The 17,695-nt window shown below is 34.9% G+C and overlaps 2 protein-coding genes across 2 annotated transcripts; both read right to left on the bottom strand.

Annotated features, from left to right (window-relative positions):
* Nucleotides 1-3,529: 3,529 nt before the first annotated feature.
* On the bottom strand, nucleotides 3,530-10,788 carry LOC145562495 (putative prolyl 4-hydroxylase 10). The gene is made up of 8 exons (XM_081622795.1): nucleotides 10,340-10,788; nucleotides 9,992-10,079; nucleotides 9,319-9,416; nucleotides 9,047-9,144; nucleotides 4,859-4,988; nucleotides 4,516-4,703; nucleotides 4,329-4,425; nucleotides 3,530-3,847 (listed from the first exon to the last, which is right to left on the bottom strand). Exons 1-7 carry the CDS (start codon nucleotides 10,540-10,542, stop codon nucleotides 4,352-4,354), a joined length of 879 nt encoding a protein of 292 aa, XP_081478921.1. The 5' UTR covers nucleotides 10,543-10,788; the 3' UTR covers nucleotides 3,530-3,847; nucleotides 4,329-4,351.
* A 1,907-nt stretch (nucleotides 10,789-12,695) lies between these two features.
* LOC145562496 (signal recognition particle 14 kDa protein-like) lies at nucleotides 12,696-17,671 on the bottom strand. Its single transcript, XM_081622797.1, has 4 exons — nucleotides 17,512-17,671; nucleotides 17,257-17,350; nucleotides 17,068-17,177; nucleotides 12,696-13,044 (listed from the first exon to the last, which is right to left on the bottom strand). Exons 1-4 carry the CDS (start codon nucleotides 17,581-17,583, stop codon nucleotides 12,886-12,888), a joined length of 435 nt encoding a protein of 144 aa, XP_081478923.1. The 5' UTR covers nucleotides 17,584-17,671; the 3' UTR covers nucleotides 12,696-12,885.
* Between the last annotated feature and the right edge of the window lie 24 nt (nucleotides 17,672-17,695).

The raw sequence follows: 17,695 nt of genomic DNA, 5'->3' as shown, positions 1-17,695 counted from the left end.
TACATTACTCCCTCCGTGTTTTAATAAATGTTACACTTTAAAAGACACATAGTTTTAAGCAATTAAATTGACTTAAATAAAATAAGAGATAAGTGGGATGAACGATTAGCTAAATTGGTGCTTAAAAAATAAAGAAATTACTAAAATAGTGTTCACTTTAAAATATTTCTCAAATTAGTGTTCACGTAGGATTGGAAAACTCTAAACCTAGTTTTTATCGCTTCGTATTTAAAGTCTAAATAAAAAAATCATTGGAGTCTCAATACTATTCTCTCAGGGTTTTAATTCACCATTGTTCCAAACATTGATGTTTCGTGTTACATATTTCTTTGACAATTTATATCCATAACAAATATGCTACAAACGGAGTGCAACAATCAATTCACTTATTTGAAGCAGGAGAAGCATGAATTGTCTAGCTTTGGTCATATCATTGTTAAGGACATCCTTAAGCTAGTTGCTTTGTACTCCTTTATTATTACTCGCAAGCCAGCAGATGTGGAAATGTGGCTGCCCACAAACTTGCTCAAAATAGTAGAAACTATGAGGATTTGAGAGTTTGGGTGGAAGACTATCCTTCTTGTATTAACTCTGCTATTTTGCTAGATATTTCTAGTTTAGCTTAATAAAATTCTTGGTTACTAGCTCTGCTATTTTGCTAGATATTTCTATCTTAGCTTAATAAGATTCTTGGTTACTTGCTATCAAAGAAAAAAAATGCTAGGAAATTTTTAAAAATTTATATTACTACATCATATTCATACTCCATAGTGCTTATTGATGGGCGTACAGTCGTACATTCCACACTCAATCAAACACATTTATAAACAAACATCCCACAAACCAAGCAAAATAATAAGAAGAGTTCGGTCCACAAAGAACGGGATATGATTGCTAAGGATCTTAACACTTAAGCTAATGCTAAGTCTTTTGTGATTTGAGGTTCATCAAGTAGACAAATAAACTATAGTTCTAATTCAAGTGATTAAAGACACTGGAATGAGACCCACTCAACCATAGCAATTAGGCAAATTGGGAGTAAAATAGACAAGAGATAGCAAAGACTATATATAAGATCAACCTCATGCAATTAGGAAACAACTCACACTACTAAACTTAGATCCCTCATTAGTTTAGCAATAGAAGATACATAATCAAATTGCAATAAGTAATGACATACTCAATTCACATTTCCAAGTCAAACTAAGCATATCATGCTATCAAGCTCCTAAATCAAGGGTAGTTAATCCTATCATGAAAAATTAACAAGCAATCTCATACAATCAATTTAATCACAAATCAAACATCAATGCTTCTCCCAAGTTTACTTAACTAACCCTTAGGTTGAGCTTCACCCAACCCCTAGCAAAGAGGACTACTCACAACTCATTTCAAGTGACATGCAAACAAAAGTTAGGGTTCTAACTATTCCAATAATTGGGGAAAAGTGATTAAATAGTGATAAAACTAACATCCAACAACAAGTTATCAAGAACTAAAGGGATTTTACAAACATGCAGTGACAAAATAAAATCAGAAATTCAGTAGAGAAAAGTAGAAGAAAGTTACTAATTGAAGCTTCAAATGTTAAGTACAAAGTGTTGAATCTTGAGAATAATCCTTGAAACTAACTATTACAATGATTAATTTGAGGAAAACTAAGCTAAATTATCAAATTGGATTGTTTCAAACTAAGAGGCAATGCTAAAAACTATACTACTATTGTCTATCTCTCAAATGAACTAAAGGAGTCGTATTTATACTCCCCGAATTACATAGATTAATCCGTCAAAAGAAGACAGATTTCCAGCGAGGAGCGCTCGCTCCTCAGCTAGGAGCGCCAGCTCCTCCAAGATTTAGAAGGGAAGTCAGATTTCAAAACTTCGGGGAGGAGCGCCCGCTCCCCTGTTCTTCAGATAAGGTCAGATTCAATCTTCAAGGGGACGAGCGCCCACTCCATGTAGGGTGCACTACGCCTGCTCCTCCCTGCTTCACCTTGAGGTAGAATGTATCGGAGCAGCTAGGAGCGCCCGCTCCCGCTAGGGTACACGCCCGCTCCTCACAGGTTTGGATTTGGGGCAGAATGTTGTGATTTCGATGGAGCACCCGCTCCTGGAGAGGTGCACGCCCGCTCCACCAGGAGTGGGCTCTCCTTTCTCTATTTTCTTGCCTTAGAACTCAATTCCGAGCTTTGATTGCTTGTCAAAGTGAGTCATAACACTTGCAAATCATGGACAAACACATACAAAGAGGGGGCAAGGCCGAGACACAATATTTATATACAAAACGGGTTAGAAAGAGGGGAAAAGATTGCAAAACCGGGCTTAAATCAACACAATAAGTGATCAAATAAACCACTTAGCACTTATATCCATTTTTACTATTAATAAAATACAAAAATATTAACGATGAGGCTCAATGCTAAATAAAATTAAGATATCGTAAGCATTATTTATGATAAAAAATTTGATGTTTGATTTGATAAAGATATATCTTATATGCATAAATGAAAGTTTGGCTTGAAGAAATCCTACCTAGTGTAATCTCTGATCTCTTTGATTAAGGTTTGAGTAACTAATAGAAAAAACCCTCTTCACGTCAAAAAAAATAAAAAAATAAAAAATATTTGACGGTATACATATTTTTTAGGATTTTATTAGAAAAAAGTTCTCTTCAATGATTTTTTAACTATAACCTAGGTTCGTAATTTCCGAACCTACATGGACACTAAATTGAGAAATATTTTTAGGTGAACATTATTCTAGTAATTTCTTTATTTTTCAACACCATATTGACAAATCATTCAAATGGGATAGACATTTTAATTGACATAAATCATCTGAAAACTCCCACAAAATGAGAAAAATCCTAGGCATGGAGAAAATTCTCTCATGAAAAGGAAGAAACAGAGAGGGTTTATTGGAAAAAAAATTGAAAACATATAAAGCAAACAAACCCTTTGTAATTATACATATATCTCCAAGAAAAAGGAAAAACTGTTAAAAAGTACTCGCTTAATCGGTCAATTTGTGAACAACTACTCGCTAAAAAGTTTTATTTAGCACTACCTTTTTCATTTTCCTGCAACTAAATCAGACAAATGGGGCCCATTTGTTATTTTTCCTCCAAAAAAAATATTATCATCCTTGTGTATATTAATCAACCTTCCTCTTCTTTGCAAAAATTCAATCAAAAAAACCAAATTTTTGAGAAAATCGCCAATTAAAGAAGGAAAAACGATTTGATTTTCACAAAGATTGGTTTTGTGGGTTAAATTTTTGCAACGAAAAGGAAGCTGGTTAATATATACGAGGGTGAAAAAGATTTTTTGGAAGAAAAATAACAAATGAGCCTCATTCGCCAGATTTAGTTGCCGAAAAATGAAAAAGGTAGTGCTACCCAAACTTTATAAATTTAAGGGATAGTTTTTTTTATAAAACTTTTTAGCGAGTAGTTGTTCGCAAATTAACCTGTAAAGCGAGTAGTTCTTAACAATTTTTCCTCCAAAAAATGACTTTGAACTTGTGAAGTCGGGAGTTTCGTTTCTATTTCGATATTTGCAGCTCAAAAGTAAGTGACCGTAATAAGTTAATAACAGCATGTTTATGAATTTTTACATGCGTATCAGATCCTCTACATTACATAGTTATACAATATTTTTTAAGACTTATTCTGTGAATAAAAATTAATAACAGAAAAATACAGTGTAAAATCAATTCAAACATCAAAATTGTAAGCTTCCTTTGATATGGCCAGGTTGGCGCCTCGTGATTCAGCAATAGTTAACAATCTATTGGGTAATTGATACACATAATACAGCAACTAGTTAATCGACATCGAATGTGACCTGCGACAGGCATGAATAGTGAACCTTTAAGTACATGGTTGTTAGGGACAAAACAGGCTTAGATTAACTGATAAATGGAAAAGGCAAAGAAGGCAATGTATTCATTTATTTAGATTTAAACGAGGGAAGTAACCTGTGGGCTGTGGCTGTTATTGAATGTTAAAAAAAATAATAAATAAATAAATAAATAAATAAAAAAAAAAAAAAAAAAAAAAAACAGCAGGAATTGCATGAAGGAAAGTATTCACTTGGACACCAGAAATATGAAACAAAGCATTGCCTTTCATTTCAGGGCAACTATAAAAGGAAAACCCAGCAGACTAATTCACAACTTGTGTCCATGTTCATATTATTTACTTTGCATCAAAAGTGTCATTGAAAACGACCTAAAAATAATCACATAGCTGAACATGGGTGCATGCATGCGAGAGAGAGAGAGATCAGGATAGAATTAAAGTGGTGGTAAAACAAAGGGTATTACCTTTTAACAGATCAGTTGAAGATTCAAGAGTGGTATGCATTGACACGAATCCATTTTGTAGCTGACCACTTATTCCCTTTAATTACAGGGCAACCACCTGAAACAAAGATGGACAAAGCAGATAATATGGTAGAGCTGCAAGAGGAGTATGCAGAGAGGGGTTTTGTGTAGCAAAAAAATAACCAACCATGCAAACTTAAGGGATCCAGAGAGGCATCAGGCTTCATGCTCCAAAACAGCAAAGCATCACCCCTATTTGGTTTGACCGAAAGACCTTCTTTACCACATTTAGATAACTCGTTCCAATAAGGTACAGCACTGATGTTTCCTTTTGCAGAGGGAAATACTGTCTCACCCCCTTCTTCAACATCAGAGCTATAAAGAGTAGCAGAATTTAATTCACAAGTTAAACATTAATATCAAAGAGACTGATAACGACATTATTTTACATAAATTGTGAGAGATGTCGAGATGAGACATGAACACAAAAAGGAGAATGAAAACAAAAAAAATCGAGAGGAAGAACTTACAGATACATGAGAACAGTGGCTATTCGTTGACCTCCATTGGCAGTGCTGTAGTCTTCCAAAAAGTAGTCAAAGTGAGGCTCGTACCTTTGTCCCACTTCGTAGTGAAGAACTTGAAGACCTTCACCGTGATCTGTGGATAACACCATCAGACATTAAAGGTTACTAGTCAAGATTGCAAGTGACAGTCAGAAGCTAAATGTATAAAGTTGAACAAAATGTGTGGATCATCTAGGCATTGCCAGAATATTCTCAAGTACAAAGTATTTCTTTCAGAGTGTCATAGGCTCATAGTTTGACCCCTATATATCATACCAAATTTATCACTAAGGGAACATGACTTTGACCAATGACAATATCAATATCACATCTCTATATGTTACATTCAAGATAAGTAAGAAACAACGGAAAACTAATATGTATCAAAGCACAAAAGCCCTGACATAGAAATTGTGGCTCCATAAATCAAAAAAGTTTTTAGCTATGTGCTAAGCAGCCATCCACTCCCTTTTCCGAACTCTTGATTTGGTACTCATTGGGCTAGTATGGCCTTTTCAAGAGAAAATCCCATTAGAATTTTGACTAACAGTGGTCCTCTTGAATGCTTATGAGCCATTGAGCCTCAAATATAGTCCAGCTGTGATGGACAAGGTTCTTGACTACAACACAACATTTTTTTTTATAGAATCATTCAGGATCACTTATGGAGACAATACAGGCTACTGCTACAATAACCAATACATGGCTATCAACTAGCCCAGCTTCTTTTTCTTTAAAAAGGCAGGTCTCCAAAAGATGTTATAGGAAGAAATTCTATATAGAATGTCATATGAAAGAAGTTTAATTTGTATGCATTTGAATTACTTGCTTAGAATTTATTCTTCATAAAATTGGAATGTATTAACTTAGGCTAGTTAGCTCCTGTTCCAGTTAGCATAAGATGTCAAGGAGAAAGAACTGTACAAGTTTCTGAGTTTGTGAGCGAGCAAGTTTGCACAAAACTAACCCCTCCCTTCTGGTCGTAAAAGCAAAGAGTTGCCAAATACGAGGTAAAAAATAGTTTCTTAGTCACTCACTTTGCAACTTGTGAGTAAGTAAGTTCGCGACCAGCTAATGACTCCCCCCACTCTTCATTTTCCCCTACTCACATATTGGATTCTCTTCCTAGTCGCTACTAGAAGATGATTGCAATGTTTTTATATTAACAATCAAACAAGCAATGCTCAAAGGATTCATTCCCAAAACAAAGCACACGCCAAAAACTATATAGATAATTTGGTATGCACCCATAATTATCGGGTGAAAAACCATATAAAGATAAGATAGAAAACTAATAATCATAATCCTAAGAAAAGATGGAATATGAATCCTAATTTATCTCCTAGTCATTTTTGTAACCAACTAATAATTCTATCCTAACATAACTAAATTAAACAAATAAATACCTTAATAACTAAAACCCTTAAAGCCTAAAAATAGGAAAACCCAAGTGAAAGGTAATACCCATAGGCAAAAATCCTAGTAATTAATAATAACTAAAGAATAGTGTAGGTTTTAAAAAAAAAAAAAAAAACTCCATGAATCTTCAAGATTTGCAAGAAAATCGCAAAAATTCTTTACAAATAACTCACAATTGAATATTCCAAGAATCTTCAAGAAAACCCATATTGAACGATTGCTCCCGCATCAGTACTGACTAGTCCAACATCCTATTTTTCTCAAGGTGCGGTCTCCAAAAGACATTGTGTGGAGAGTATGTGAATGGAGTTATATAACTTTAACCTTTGAATCGCTTGCTAAGAATCCATTTCTCATTGTATTAGGACTATATTACGCTGTCTACTTTCTTTGGCTTTGGCTCTAGACAGCATAAGATTTGTTAAACTGAAAGTAGAGTTCTTAATCATTGATTGGTGATCAGAGAAGTTTGCACAAATTTGTCACATCTAAGTATCTAACACATCCCTTCCTCCACTGCTCCACCCACTCAAAAAATGACATGGTTCATAAAATTAAAGTATTGGCCAGTGTACAAGCCAGGGGCAGACCTTTGTTTGGGCTCGCAAGGGCCCGGCCCCCCTAATTATTTTGGAGTTGTTCATTATAAGTAATTTGATGTCTATTATTGCATGTAAAATGTTGTGGCAAAGTGGTTAAGTATTGTTATTTTTGAACAAAAGGTTAAGGGATCAAACCTTGACCCCCCCAACCTTTTGGCCCAAGATCCACCACTGGGACAAGCCATAAGGAAATACTTTAGGTCTCTAGGAAGTTTGCTATCCTGAAAAATATCATTGTTTTATGTTCATTGAGTATAAACTAGCTTAACATCCATCATCCTAAATCATTTGATGCCTCGCAAAATGATGAAAAAGAAGCTATATAACTTACTAAAAAAGCAAATACAATAAGAAAATTCATATTCAAAAATCTAACTACAATGTAATTCATCATAGTTTGCAGCTAGCAAAGTCAAATAAAGAGCTTATGGGGTATTGTAAAAAAAAATTAAAAAAAATATCATAACAGTAGATTTAGAAAGCTTTTGCTATTATGTATTCCCTAGATCAGCAGATATATTCTCAAAAAGCAACCCATTCTTTTACAGGCCAAAACCATGCATGCTTCATTTGCGCATGTTCAGTTGAAAAATTGGCATTCATTTAACATATATCATTGACTAGGATAACTAATCAAGACACATAATACTGTAATAGTTGGCTCTCGATTGACACAAATAGTAGATTTTCAATACCATTTAGAAAAAATAATGGTAGATAGGGAAGGATATGGTAGACAAAAGTGGGAAATGTCTTCCTCACATATGCAAAAGGAACAAAAGTGGAGGATTGGTAAACTTATGTACAGAACGAACACAGAACAATCAAGCACAATTCTGTGATATGGTATGGACTATTACATGGATTACACCAAACCTAGAAGCCACGAAGGATATTAGGGCATAGCCTTCATGAATCAAAAAGTAAAAGATCTAAAGTTGAAGCTGTTGCACTTGGACTAGTCTAGACTCATTTAATACATCAACAGTAATGACATGAGTCTCAAAAAAAGTACATGCAATTGCAATATACAGTAGGGTCAACAGGTTCTTGGCAAGCTTACTAAAGTTCCCTCAATCCATAAATAAGGGAACCAAGGTGGCTAAGAAGATTTAGAGTAATCAGTAAAATCAAAGGCCAAAGGTTGCTCATCACTAGAAGATATCTATCCTGTCCAGGATGCTTCAAAAAGAAAGCAACTAAGCTTAATATCTTCAACTGTTAGTCAACCTATGAGAACTGTTACTTTCATGCCATAGGTCCCAGCTTACTTTCAAGTTTCAACAAGTAGATTCTTACAAAAATAAGGATTTTGAATTCTGATGATGAGGGATACATTATCCCTTATTCTAATAAAATATAGGGCACGGGAAGGGAAAGGAATGGAGTGATCCATTTTCTTTTCCCTTTTAATAAACTACATCCCTCCCTTGTTGGAGAGCTTTGGAAGGAAACAGAAGGTCGCTCTTTCCCTTCTCTCGCCTTCCTTTCTTTTCCTTCTTATTCCTTCCCCTCCCATTTTAAACAAGATAGAAACTTAACAATTCAAATTCCAATCCCCCGGTCCCGAAACGGATAAGGAAATTAAACTAAAATACTTTCTCTGTTTCAATAAAATTGCAACACTCACATTTCACGCTTTCAAATGCAAAAATTGAGGCAATTCTAAAAAGAACCCACATGAGTATGTGTTCTTTAACCATAAATTGTAAATGTTAGGTAAAGTAAAGTATGTGAATAGGCATAAGTCAAAGTAGTGTCACAAATTCATAAATCGAGGTGAATCTAAAACGATCCCCCATTACTATTTCCTTAATTCTAAATCATAAAAGTAAGTCAAAGAAAAGTATTTGAATAGTGCATGAGCCAAAGCAGTGTTGAAATTTTAGTGAAACACAGGAAGTGTAATATAAGCTTCAAAAGGGAGCCTTAGAAGAGTTACTTAATTAGCCAATACGAGGTTGGGTACGGGTAGACAATTCACACTACCTAATTTATTTATTTAGACCAAAAATGAAAAATGTACCACTTTCCTTATAATTTATTGTTTTTTGGTTCATGGTCGCAGGGGATTAGCATATTAACTATGGTTCTTATCAAACAATTACACCAAAATTTCTAAGTTTCATACCTACTGGAAGAAAAGTGAAATCTGCAATTCTCTGCTCTATGGTCCTGATGATCTTATCCCGACCTCTAGCAAGGAATGTTCCTGAACTAGTACGCACCCTATAAGAGAAGAAAATCAAAAATCTGATAAGATAAGTAGACAGCAACATAAAAAAGGAAAACACTCTGAGATAGGCATCATAAATTGGCGGCAAGTTTTTAAATGAGAGAGGAAAGAAGAGAACTAGGGATAACAGAGACTGGAGAATGGAGAGAGAATATAGAAATTTGTGCCTGCTGTCTTTACTCTTGCCGGTTTGCTCATCAACAACTTGTGACTTTTCCATGCGAGGTGAGGCAAGTTTGATAAGGTACTCACATTCTTCCTTAGACTGCCAAGGACCAAAGTTTTGATTAAGCTTTCAATTTCTTTTTAATAATCAAAGAATTCGATCTATTAAACTGTGAAAATCAGAAAGTTCAGTATGCATTCAATTCCTTCCATTAATGCAACTTGACAAAGCACCAAATGTTCCTTCCAATGATGCAATATAATTAATGTAGTGAAACAAGGTGCATTATGTCTCAACCAGTAGTTAATCCATAATTTTAAATTAAGCTCCGACGAAAACCAACACAAGGAACAACCTTGGATGCAAAACTTATACAATTCTCCACATCAATTCTCCATGATAGAAACTCCATCGATCCAGCTTACAAAACAAATTTTCCACACATTCAAAACCCCTAAGTAACCAGCAAACGGACATTGATATAATTCAATCATAGCTCATGTAAGAAATGCAAATCGCAGGATATATTTATATTACAATAACAAAAACATTACAAATCAATAACATATACTTGTATGTATTAACCATCATAACTTTTGCTCAATTCTAAAGAAAACGAAAAAAAAAAAAGTCAACTTTAACTGGAAATGAAGTAAATAATTTTGAACACATACCAAGAAATTATGATAAACAAAAGCTCTAGGCTCCCAAGATAGTAATTCAACCCATTGCTGATCTCTTTCTTTGCTCACATGATCAGCCCTGCCAACAACATAAATCAATTAAACAAAAATCAAAGTAAAATCCAAAATCCAAAAATTTCCAAATTTATCTCCTCGATCATCAACTTCAAAACAACAAGTCTACAATTAGTTGTTGGATAATCAGTCGCAAAATCTAAATACATTTCGAGTGTTTTTCAAAGAGTATAATTCAGCTGCCCTTGAAAAATTCGATCACATTGAATTAGCAATAACAATTGGAATTTCAATTCAAAATTCAAACATTGATGAAATCAAAACCTGTGAACAGCATTATGAACGATGGAATTGAGATCATTAACTTGATGAGAAGCGGAAGGATTAATGCTGGGAATGGAGACAATTCCAAGGGCAAGAAGGATAAGAACGAGGACGGAGAACAAAAGAAGCAATGCGAATATGAGCGTTGACGATGGCGTTGACGATTTCCGAAGTAGAGGACGACCGTATTTCGGTTTCGCCATTGTTGAAAGCTTGGAGGTTTATGGATTTGCAGAAACCCTAAGTTGATTGCATGAAGAAGAAGATGGAAGATCTGAGGTGACTTAAGAGTTTGCAGGGAGAAGAAGAGTGAAGTTTGGGGAAGAGAGATAGAGCTTTAAATTTTATTCAACGAAGGAACTGAATTTTTTGCATTCAATTAATCAAATTCTATATTTCGAGAAATTGACGTTAAATGGTACAGTACTCTCTGTCTGTTTCCCATTATCCTTTACTGCAGTACTGTACAAGTATTATTTTGTATTGTTTGCCCGACTTGAAGAAATTATCCAATGCAATTACAGAGTCTTTACAAAACTGATAGAGAGAATAAAACATATTACTAGGCTTCAACTATCAGATTAATTTTTTGGTTGAGTTGGTCTTGTTACACAAACACTCAACTCTATATCAGCTAAGGTTTTCGTTAATTTTACTTGCAACTAAAGAATATTTTATGTCTCGTAAATAATACTCTTTGACCGTTATTGCAAGAAAAAATTACCAGAAGTATAGAGTAATATATAATTTCATCACCTAGAATCTTTTATAAACATGTGTGGCAATTGGTGATTAAATTGCTTTGATATTTGTGCAAAAACAATTAAGATCAGTTGATATATTGTTAGTACACTTGGCATGAATTATGTAGCTTCACGCTTAATCGTTAAAGGAGATCGAAAGCTCACAAGTAGGGGAAATCTCGTATTCTATTGAGAAATCAACAAGGGAAGGAAAGATCATTTATCCTTTAGGGTTAACCATGCCTTGAATTTTCTCCATTTTTGTAAGATTTATGTTTAATTCAACAGCAAAGCCGGAGGAATGAAGGTGGGTAGGATTGTAGGAAGAAAATGGAGATGGTGGTTGATTTCCAATTGTGGATCAAAGGAGGAAGAAAATGAAGGAAGAAGAAGGTGGTCAGATCCGGTGGTGGTTTTCAAGAATATGAAGGAGATAGTGGTCGATTTTGATGGGGATCGCAAGAAGAAGGATGGGGATTTACAAAAATGCTCGTCGCTTTTTTTTATTGAAATTATAATTTAAACCCTATAAGTTTATCAAGGTGATTAACCTAGTCTTACTAGAGGTATTTTGGGGTAGCTTGTGGGATATATGGGATTGATGAAAATAAAAAGGAAATGGCAATTGAAAGAAGCTCGAATTGGCTTTAACTGATATTGGATACAAATATTTCATAGGCAAGGTTTAACTTGGATGCTTAGAAGTTACAACTATGTGTGAACTCACGGTCTCTCACTGATTAATGATATCCATCTTAGGATTAGGAAATGGAAGCCTAGCTAATATCATCTCAAAGGAAGCTTTAACTAAAAATAATCTAAGAGTTCTCAAGCTGTCAATTGAGTATTTTGATAAAGATTTTTTAAAGAAAATTGGGGTGAAAAGCCAAATATTAGGAAAGTTCACCCTTAGGGAAGAAAAGTCAAATGCTCATGCAGAGAGAGGGCAATTTACTAGGCTGAGTGTGGAGATTGACTTATCTAATTCTCTATTGTCAAGGTTTTGGTTGAATGGCAAAATATGGAGAATTCAATATGATGTAATTAAAATGATATGATATAACTGTGGTAAGTTAAAGCATGTAAAGGATCAATGTGCATCAAATCATGTCAGTGAGAAAAATGAATATAGATCAAACTAATGATCGCCTGAATAAGGTTGAAAATCCTTTGCCACCTAAAGTCTTAGACTTGAAGAACACAATAATTTTGGCTCATGGATACCCGTTAAAAAAACCTATTAGGATGAGAACTTCAAAATCTGGAAATATGCAACAAGTGGTATGACACATGAAATGTCCAAGCAACATTATGATGCTAGTGCAACAGTCAATCATGGTACTTAGGAAGGTGGAGATGATATTAGCTCAAGATTTGCGACACTTGCTAAGGAAGATGGTCAACATGATATTTTTCAAGAAGAGACTACATAGTAGTGAGGGATGTGGAAGGGCCTGCTACAGCTTCAAATTTCGAGCAGGATCTTTGAAGCAATGAATTGTAAGAAACATAAAGATACAGCAACATAGTGATTTATCACATGAAATTTGGCCGACCTACTTTGCTATCACCATTTAAACCATAATTTAAACCTAGATTGCAACCCTGTAATATGAATCAAAAAGATTTTGGACTTTTACCCCATGTCATTTAAATCAATCTCACGTAGGCTCACCAAATTAAGGTATACATAAATTCAAGGGGTGGAGCAAATTTCTGAAAACAGACCCTCTCATTCTCAAAAAATTCCGAGCTGTATATTAGGGGAAGAAAAACCCAGTCATGTCCAAAAGAGCGAAAAAATCACTTAGAAGAAGCCACCTTCTTTGAGCTTCCTGCTTTCTTATCTGAATCAGCAGCCTTTCGTTTGTCCTTCCTTTCCCGTTTCTTTAGAGAAGTCATATGAGCTTTCAAGATGGTAGCATATGAAGCTTGAAAGCGCTGGTGTTCCTTGGGACCCACCTGAAAGAAAAATCAAAGTGATAATCACCAACAATGTTCAAAAATTAGGAAAAGTACCCTTTCAATCTTTCATATTCAATTGTACAATTGCAGATCTCATATAAGAACAACTTGTGCTCAATATAAAAATAACGAAATTATAGGCAGTAACAAAAAATTGAACTTCTATAAATTCACTATGTTTTCAATTCTGATGAGCAGATCTCTGCTAACACCCCATTGATCGCAGCTGAGAAAACTAAAAAACATACTGTCGAGACACCCAATATTAACTAAAAGCGATCCAGTAAGGTTTGATGATAGACAATACCCCCTTCTTTCATTTTCTATCTATTCCTTTTTCTTTTCAACTGTTTGTAGTCTTTCTTTCATTTGTCTGGTTATACTTTTCCTTGATTGGGGTGGGGTGGGAAGAAGAGGGCAGGGTCTGGTATTACAAAATAAAAAATAAAAAATAAAAAAACCAGGCAAGGACTTGCCTATAATATGGAGAGTTGTTGATAATTAACTAGTCTTGATGCAAAAGCAACACCAACGAGGCCAGCACAAGAGTACAATGCCGTAAGTCATGCTTTATAAAGCCACAGATGAATTCAGAAGAATTGCACAACACACATAGTCACATAGGTTACCATCATGTTACAGCAATATAGCAGAACAAGGGCCATTTGAATGAATTCCTAGTTTTTGGCATTCCCCTGTACCCATCTTCATCTAATTTAAGTTCTGCTTAACAAACAATGCTAATTGTTTACTTCAATTCCTTAAGATGAAAGAGGTATATAACAGATGCTCAGAATGAAAAAACAGTGCATGCCGGCAGGGAATATTCCATAATATATCCAAATATCCAATCACCACAACAAAGGCACACGTGTTTCATTTACATTTCATGTAGTGCAGGCATCTAGCAACTAAGTCTGATGCATAAATACAGCACAAATGACTGCAAACCCACATACCAAAGTGTAAACACTACAAGGACTACAAGATTTTGATTGTTAAAAGAAACCAATAAGACCAAAAAGGGCAATAATCCAATAGAACTAAGCAAGAGATACAGGATCCATAACAAAATTAGCGAAATATCAAAGTACAGAAATGTAGCAAATATAATCAATTGAAGGGGACTAGGGATCATGAAGCAGTAATATTAGTGCACCTTGAAACCAGCAATATTTCAGTGTTACACCATACGCCTTATCCTTTAAATCTACAAAGAAAATATATCATTTACTCCTGGATATTCAGAATCATAAATCCTCATGCAACAGTTGAGGAAAAAGTAGCACAAATATCCAGGAGACGTACATCATCGGTGATCAACAACAATCAACAAGAAATTGAACCAAATAAGCTCCATGAAGACAGGCTCAATCACAACAGTCATGTCTGATACCTCACCAAACACTGATTTCTCACTACAACATGCAGTATGCTCTACAAGTATCATCAGTGAGCTTGTGGGGGTTGTGAATAGCACATAAAGGCCAAAACCTCTTTAGTATTAGCGAATTGGTGAGTCTGAAGGTTTATGAGAACAAAGGGCACAAAATCCTATAGCCACACATATTTGCAGACAAAATTGAATCACAATGAAAGATTCCCGCACTTGACACTACTAAACAGAAACTCTTGGCAATGTAACCAACCTAAATTGTGAATGAAATAGCTCTTACATTTTTATACCTACATGTCTTATGCGATAAAGCCACAAATATATGTCTAGCCATCATAAATTGATAATTGTCTCCATAATAACCAGGCAACTTCTTTAGGGAACTGCTTCCCTAGGAGGCTAAGGAGTACACCTTCTGCCATACAACTCTAGCTTAACCCATCCAGGTTTTCAGAGAGACGTTGAAGCACAGGCAAGACTTCCTCGCCTCATAAAGGAATCTTCTAAGCCTCTCCAACTGGCCCATCATAAAAATAAGCTCAGTTGAAATCAAATACTTCATTTCAAAAAGCTGCTTAATCAGGTTTATGTCAATTTAGACCCCAGTATAAAGATGAAAAAACTTTTGATAAGATAGAATACTGAATGGGATATCTATTGGAGAACTTCTTAAATGTACAAAGAATGTAAACCTCCATAACAGAAGCACTATCTTCTAAAGCACTGAAAAGGTTTCAAAATGTGATTTAAATAGGTGAAAATATTCTCACTAATTCAAATGTCCTAGAAGGCAACATCCTCTACGATCTAATAAAAGTATACAACACACAAAATAGTAGACAGGATATTTACATGTGTCTTAACTAGTTGGCTTTGTGTCAGGGTCTAGGTCAGACTGCCCATATTGCCCCTTAGGTTATTCTATTACAAGTTTTACAACAACCCATCGGCTTTGTTCCTGCTGTGTCATACAGCACACGCGTGACATATTCAGGAAGTCATGCATCCGTGCTAAACATGCCTTTATGATTTTGTTGAAAGTATTGTTTGACCTTACTATTAATTATTGGCACCAAAAGTATGTAGTATACAAATAAAGAAAAAAAACATAATGAGGAATGACGAGGAGAATGTTTTTGTATTACATTATATATTAGTAAAATTGTAATATAAGTTTTAAAAAGAGTAATGTTAAACTGATCATGTAAAGTTACCGATAACACATTGTTAATCTAACACTTCAGCACAAAATGACATGTTAAAGCTTTACTCCAAGTATAACTTACAGATATTTAGTCAAGGAAAAAGGTCAAGCTAAGTGAATAGCTCAATGCTACCTTGCACAAAACATTCAATAAGGAATCAAGAAAAACGAAAAAAGTGGTTTCTTTAGCAGGATATGGGGTATAGGGTATTGTAAAAGGCAGCTAAACTGATATAGGCAAATAGCAACCATGAACATCAGCCAGAGTGAAAAGAAAAGGCATCACTGGTTACTAGTAATTTGTCTTTAAAAATGGTACAGGGGTATTGATACTTTACATATAAAAACTTTTTGGAAAACAGAACACATTATCAAAATTAAATCCTTCAAAAACATCAAATCAACCAAAGGTATCAACCATCAGATCATTAATTAAAGACAATAAGCAAATAAAACATGGATGAAGCCATTCATCAAGACTCAATTGTGGAATGATCTACACTCTTCCTCTCAACAAAGCAAACATAACAAAATTTAAAATTTGATGGGCCATGTTGGACCATGATTTTCTCGTTCTATCCTCCTTAGAAAGCTATCAATTTATCAAACAAAATATTATTTCTTCACCATCCGAAAAATGAAGGAGAACTTTGAAAACTCTCAAACTGCAAATTGCACTTCTCTATAAAAAACAAAAGGCACTTATTTCCTTTCCAAACAACATCCGTGAATAAACAGTGACTGTTATTGATGATTGGTTAAGTAACCTGAGGGCAACAATAGGAAGTAGATAGCTAAATTATCAAATTTCTGAGAGTTACAAATAACATTAGCAACTTTGACAACTTATTGTCATCAGAGCATATATGGCACCAGATTAAAATGAGGTCAAAGCAATAAGTAAAGAATCACTAGAGCTACATGTTATTTGGAGAATATTACCAGCAAAAGAATTCCTTTGGAAGCCATCAGTTTTCTAAGGTGTTGTTGTCTAGGCAAAAGCACATTATATTAGCTTGAAGAAACGGGTGATCACAGTGATCACGAACTGCTGACAGCTAGTATCACTTGAATGCAATAAAAAAATCAACCTGCAAAAAGTTTTCCTAATTCTTATACTAAAATTGGAAACACTTTTGTAGACCACAATCAAATCCATGTCGCTTAGCCATTTAACTCCAGCATATTTTTGAAATTCCACCACCAACACACAGCTTAGCCTAACGGCCTAACCTAAGTGTCGTCCCCACGAAAATCCTTACATGTTCCAAAATACCTAGCTCCCTAATTCTACAATGGTTCTGAAATTACCATCAACACACTAATTTCATCAACACCAAATGTCCCATTAGTCCAACAACAAACAGTTCATTCAAAATTCAAGTTCAAATTCAATAACACAATAACAACAGGAACTTACTGTGGTGGATATTGTTTTCTTGCCATCGGTAGCGCGAATTAGGCATCGGTAATCAATGGCTTCTCCGGCAGTATTCATCTTATTCCTCTGCACCTTCGACTTCATAGATGCTATAATCAAACAATGCACCATTAAAATCAACACAAATTACACCGAATTTTATAACTTAGGAAGAAAAATGGTACATACAGCGCTTAAGAGTAACCCAAACAGAACCCTTCTCAGTATTTCTTTCATACATTGCCGTCAATTCATTCAAAAACGAGTCCGAATTTAATGGCGCCTGGAAATATACAACATAATCCAATAATTCAAACAAAGAAATTTTCACCAAATTAACCTAAAATCGGAAATTGAGAATTTTGTATAACAATAATTCGATGATTTCTAGATCATGATGAAATTGAAGCGAGAGAAAATTGTTCGGAGGAGAGAGAAATTTACCTTGACGGAGGATGAAGAAGAGGAGGGAGCTGTGGCGGAGGAGGCGCGATTGCGAGGTTGCGCCGGCGGCATCGCGGCGGCGCTGCGGCGGAGATGTGAATAGTACGATTGACTGAGACTGATGGGAGACCGGAGGAGAGAGAAAAAATGCAAAAAGGAATGATAGTTTCCTTCGATTGGCTTA

This window comes from Chenopodium album, chromosome 10, assembly GCF_948465745.1.
Source record: "Chenopodium album chromosome 10, dcCheAlbu1.1, whole genome shotgun sequence".
Lineage (NCBI taxonomy): Eukaryota > Viridiplantae > Streptophyta > Magnoliopsida > Caryophyllales > Amaranthaceae > Chenopodium > Chenopodium album.
This window is presented reverse-complemented; position numbering and strand designations above follow the sequence as displayed.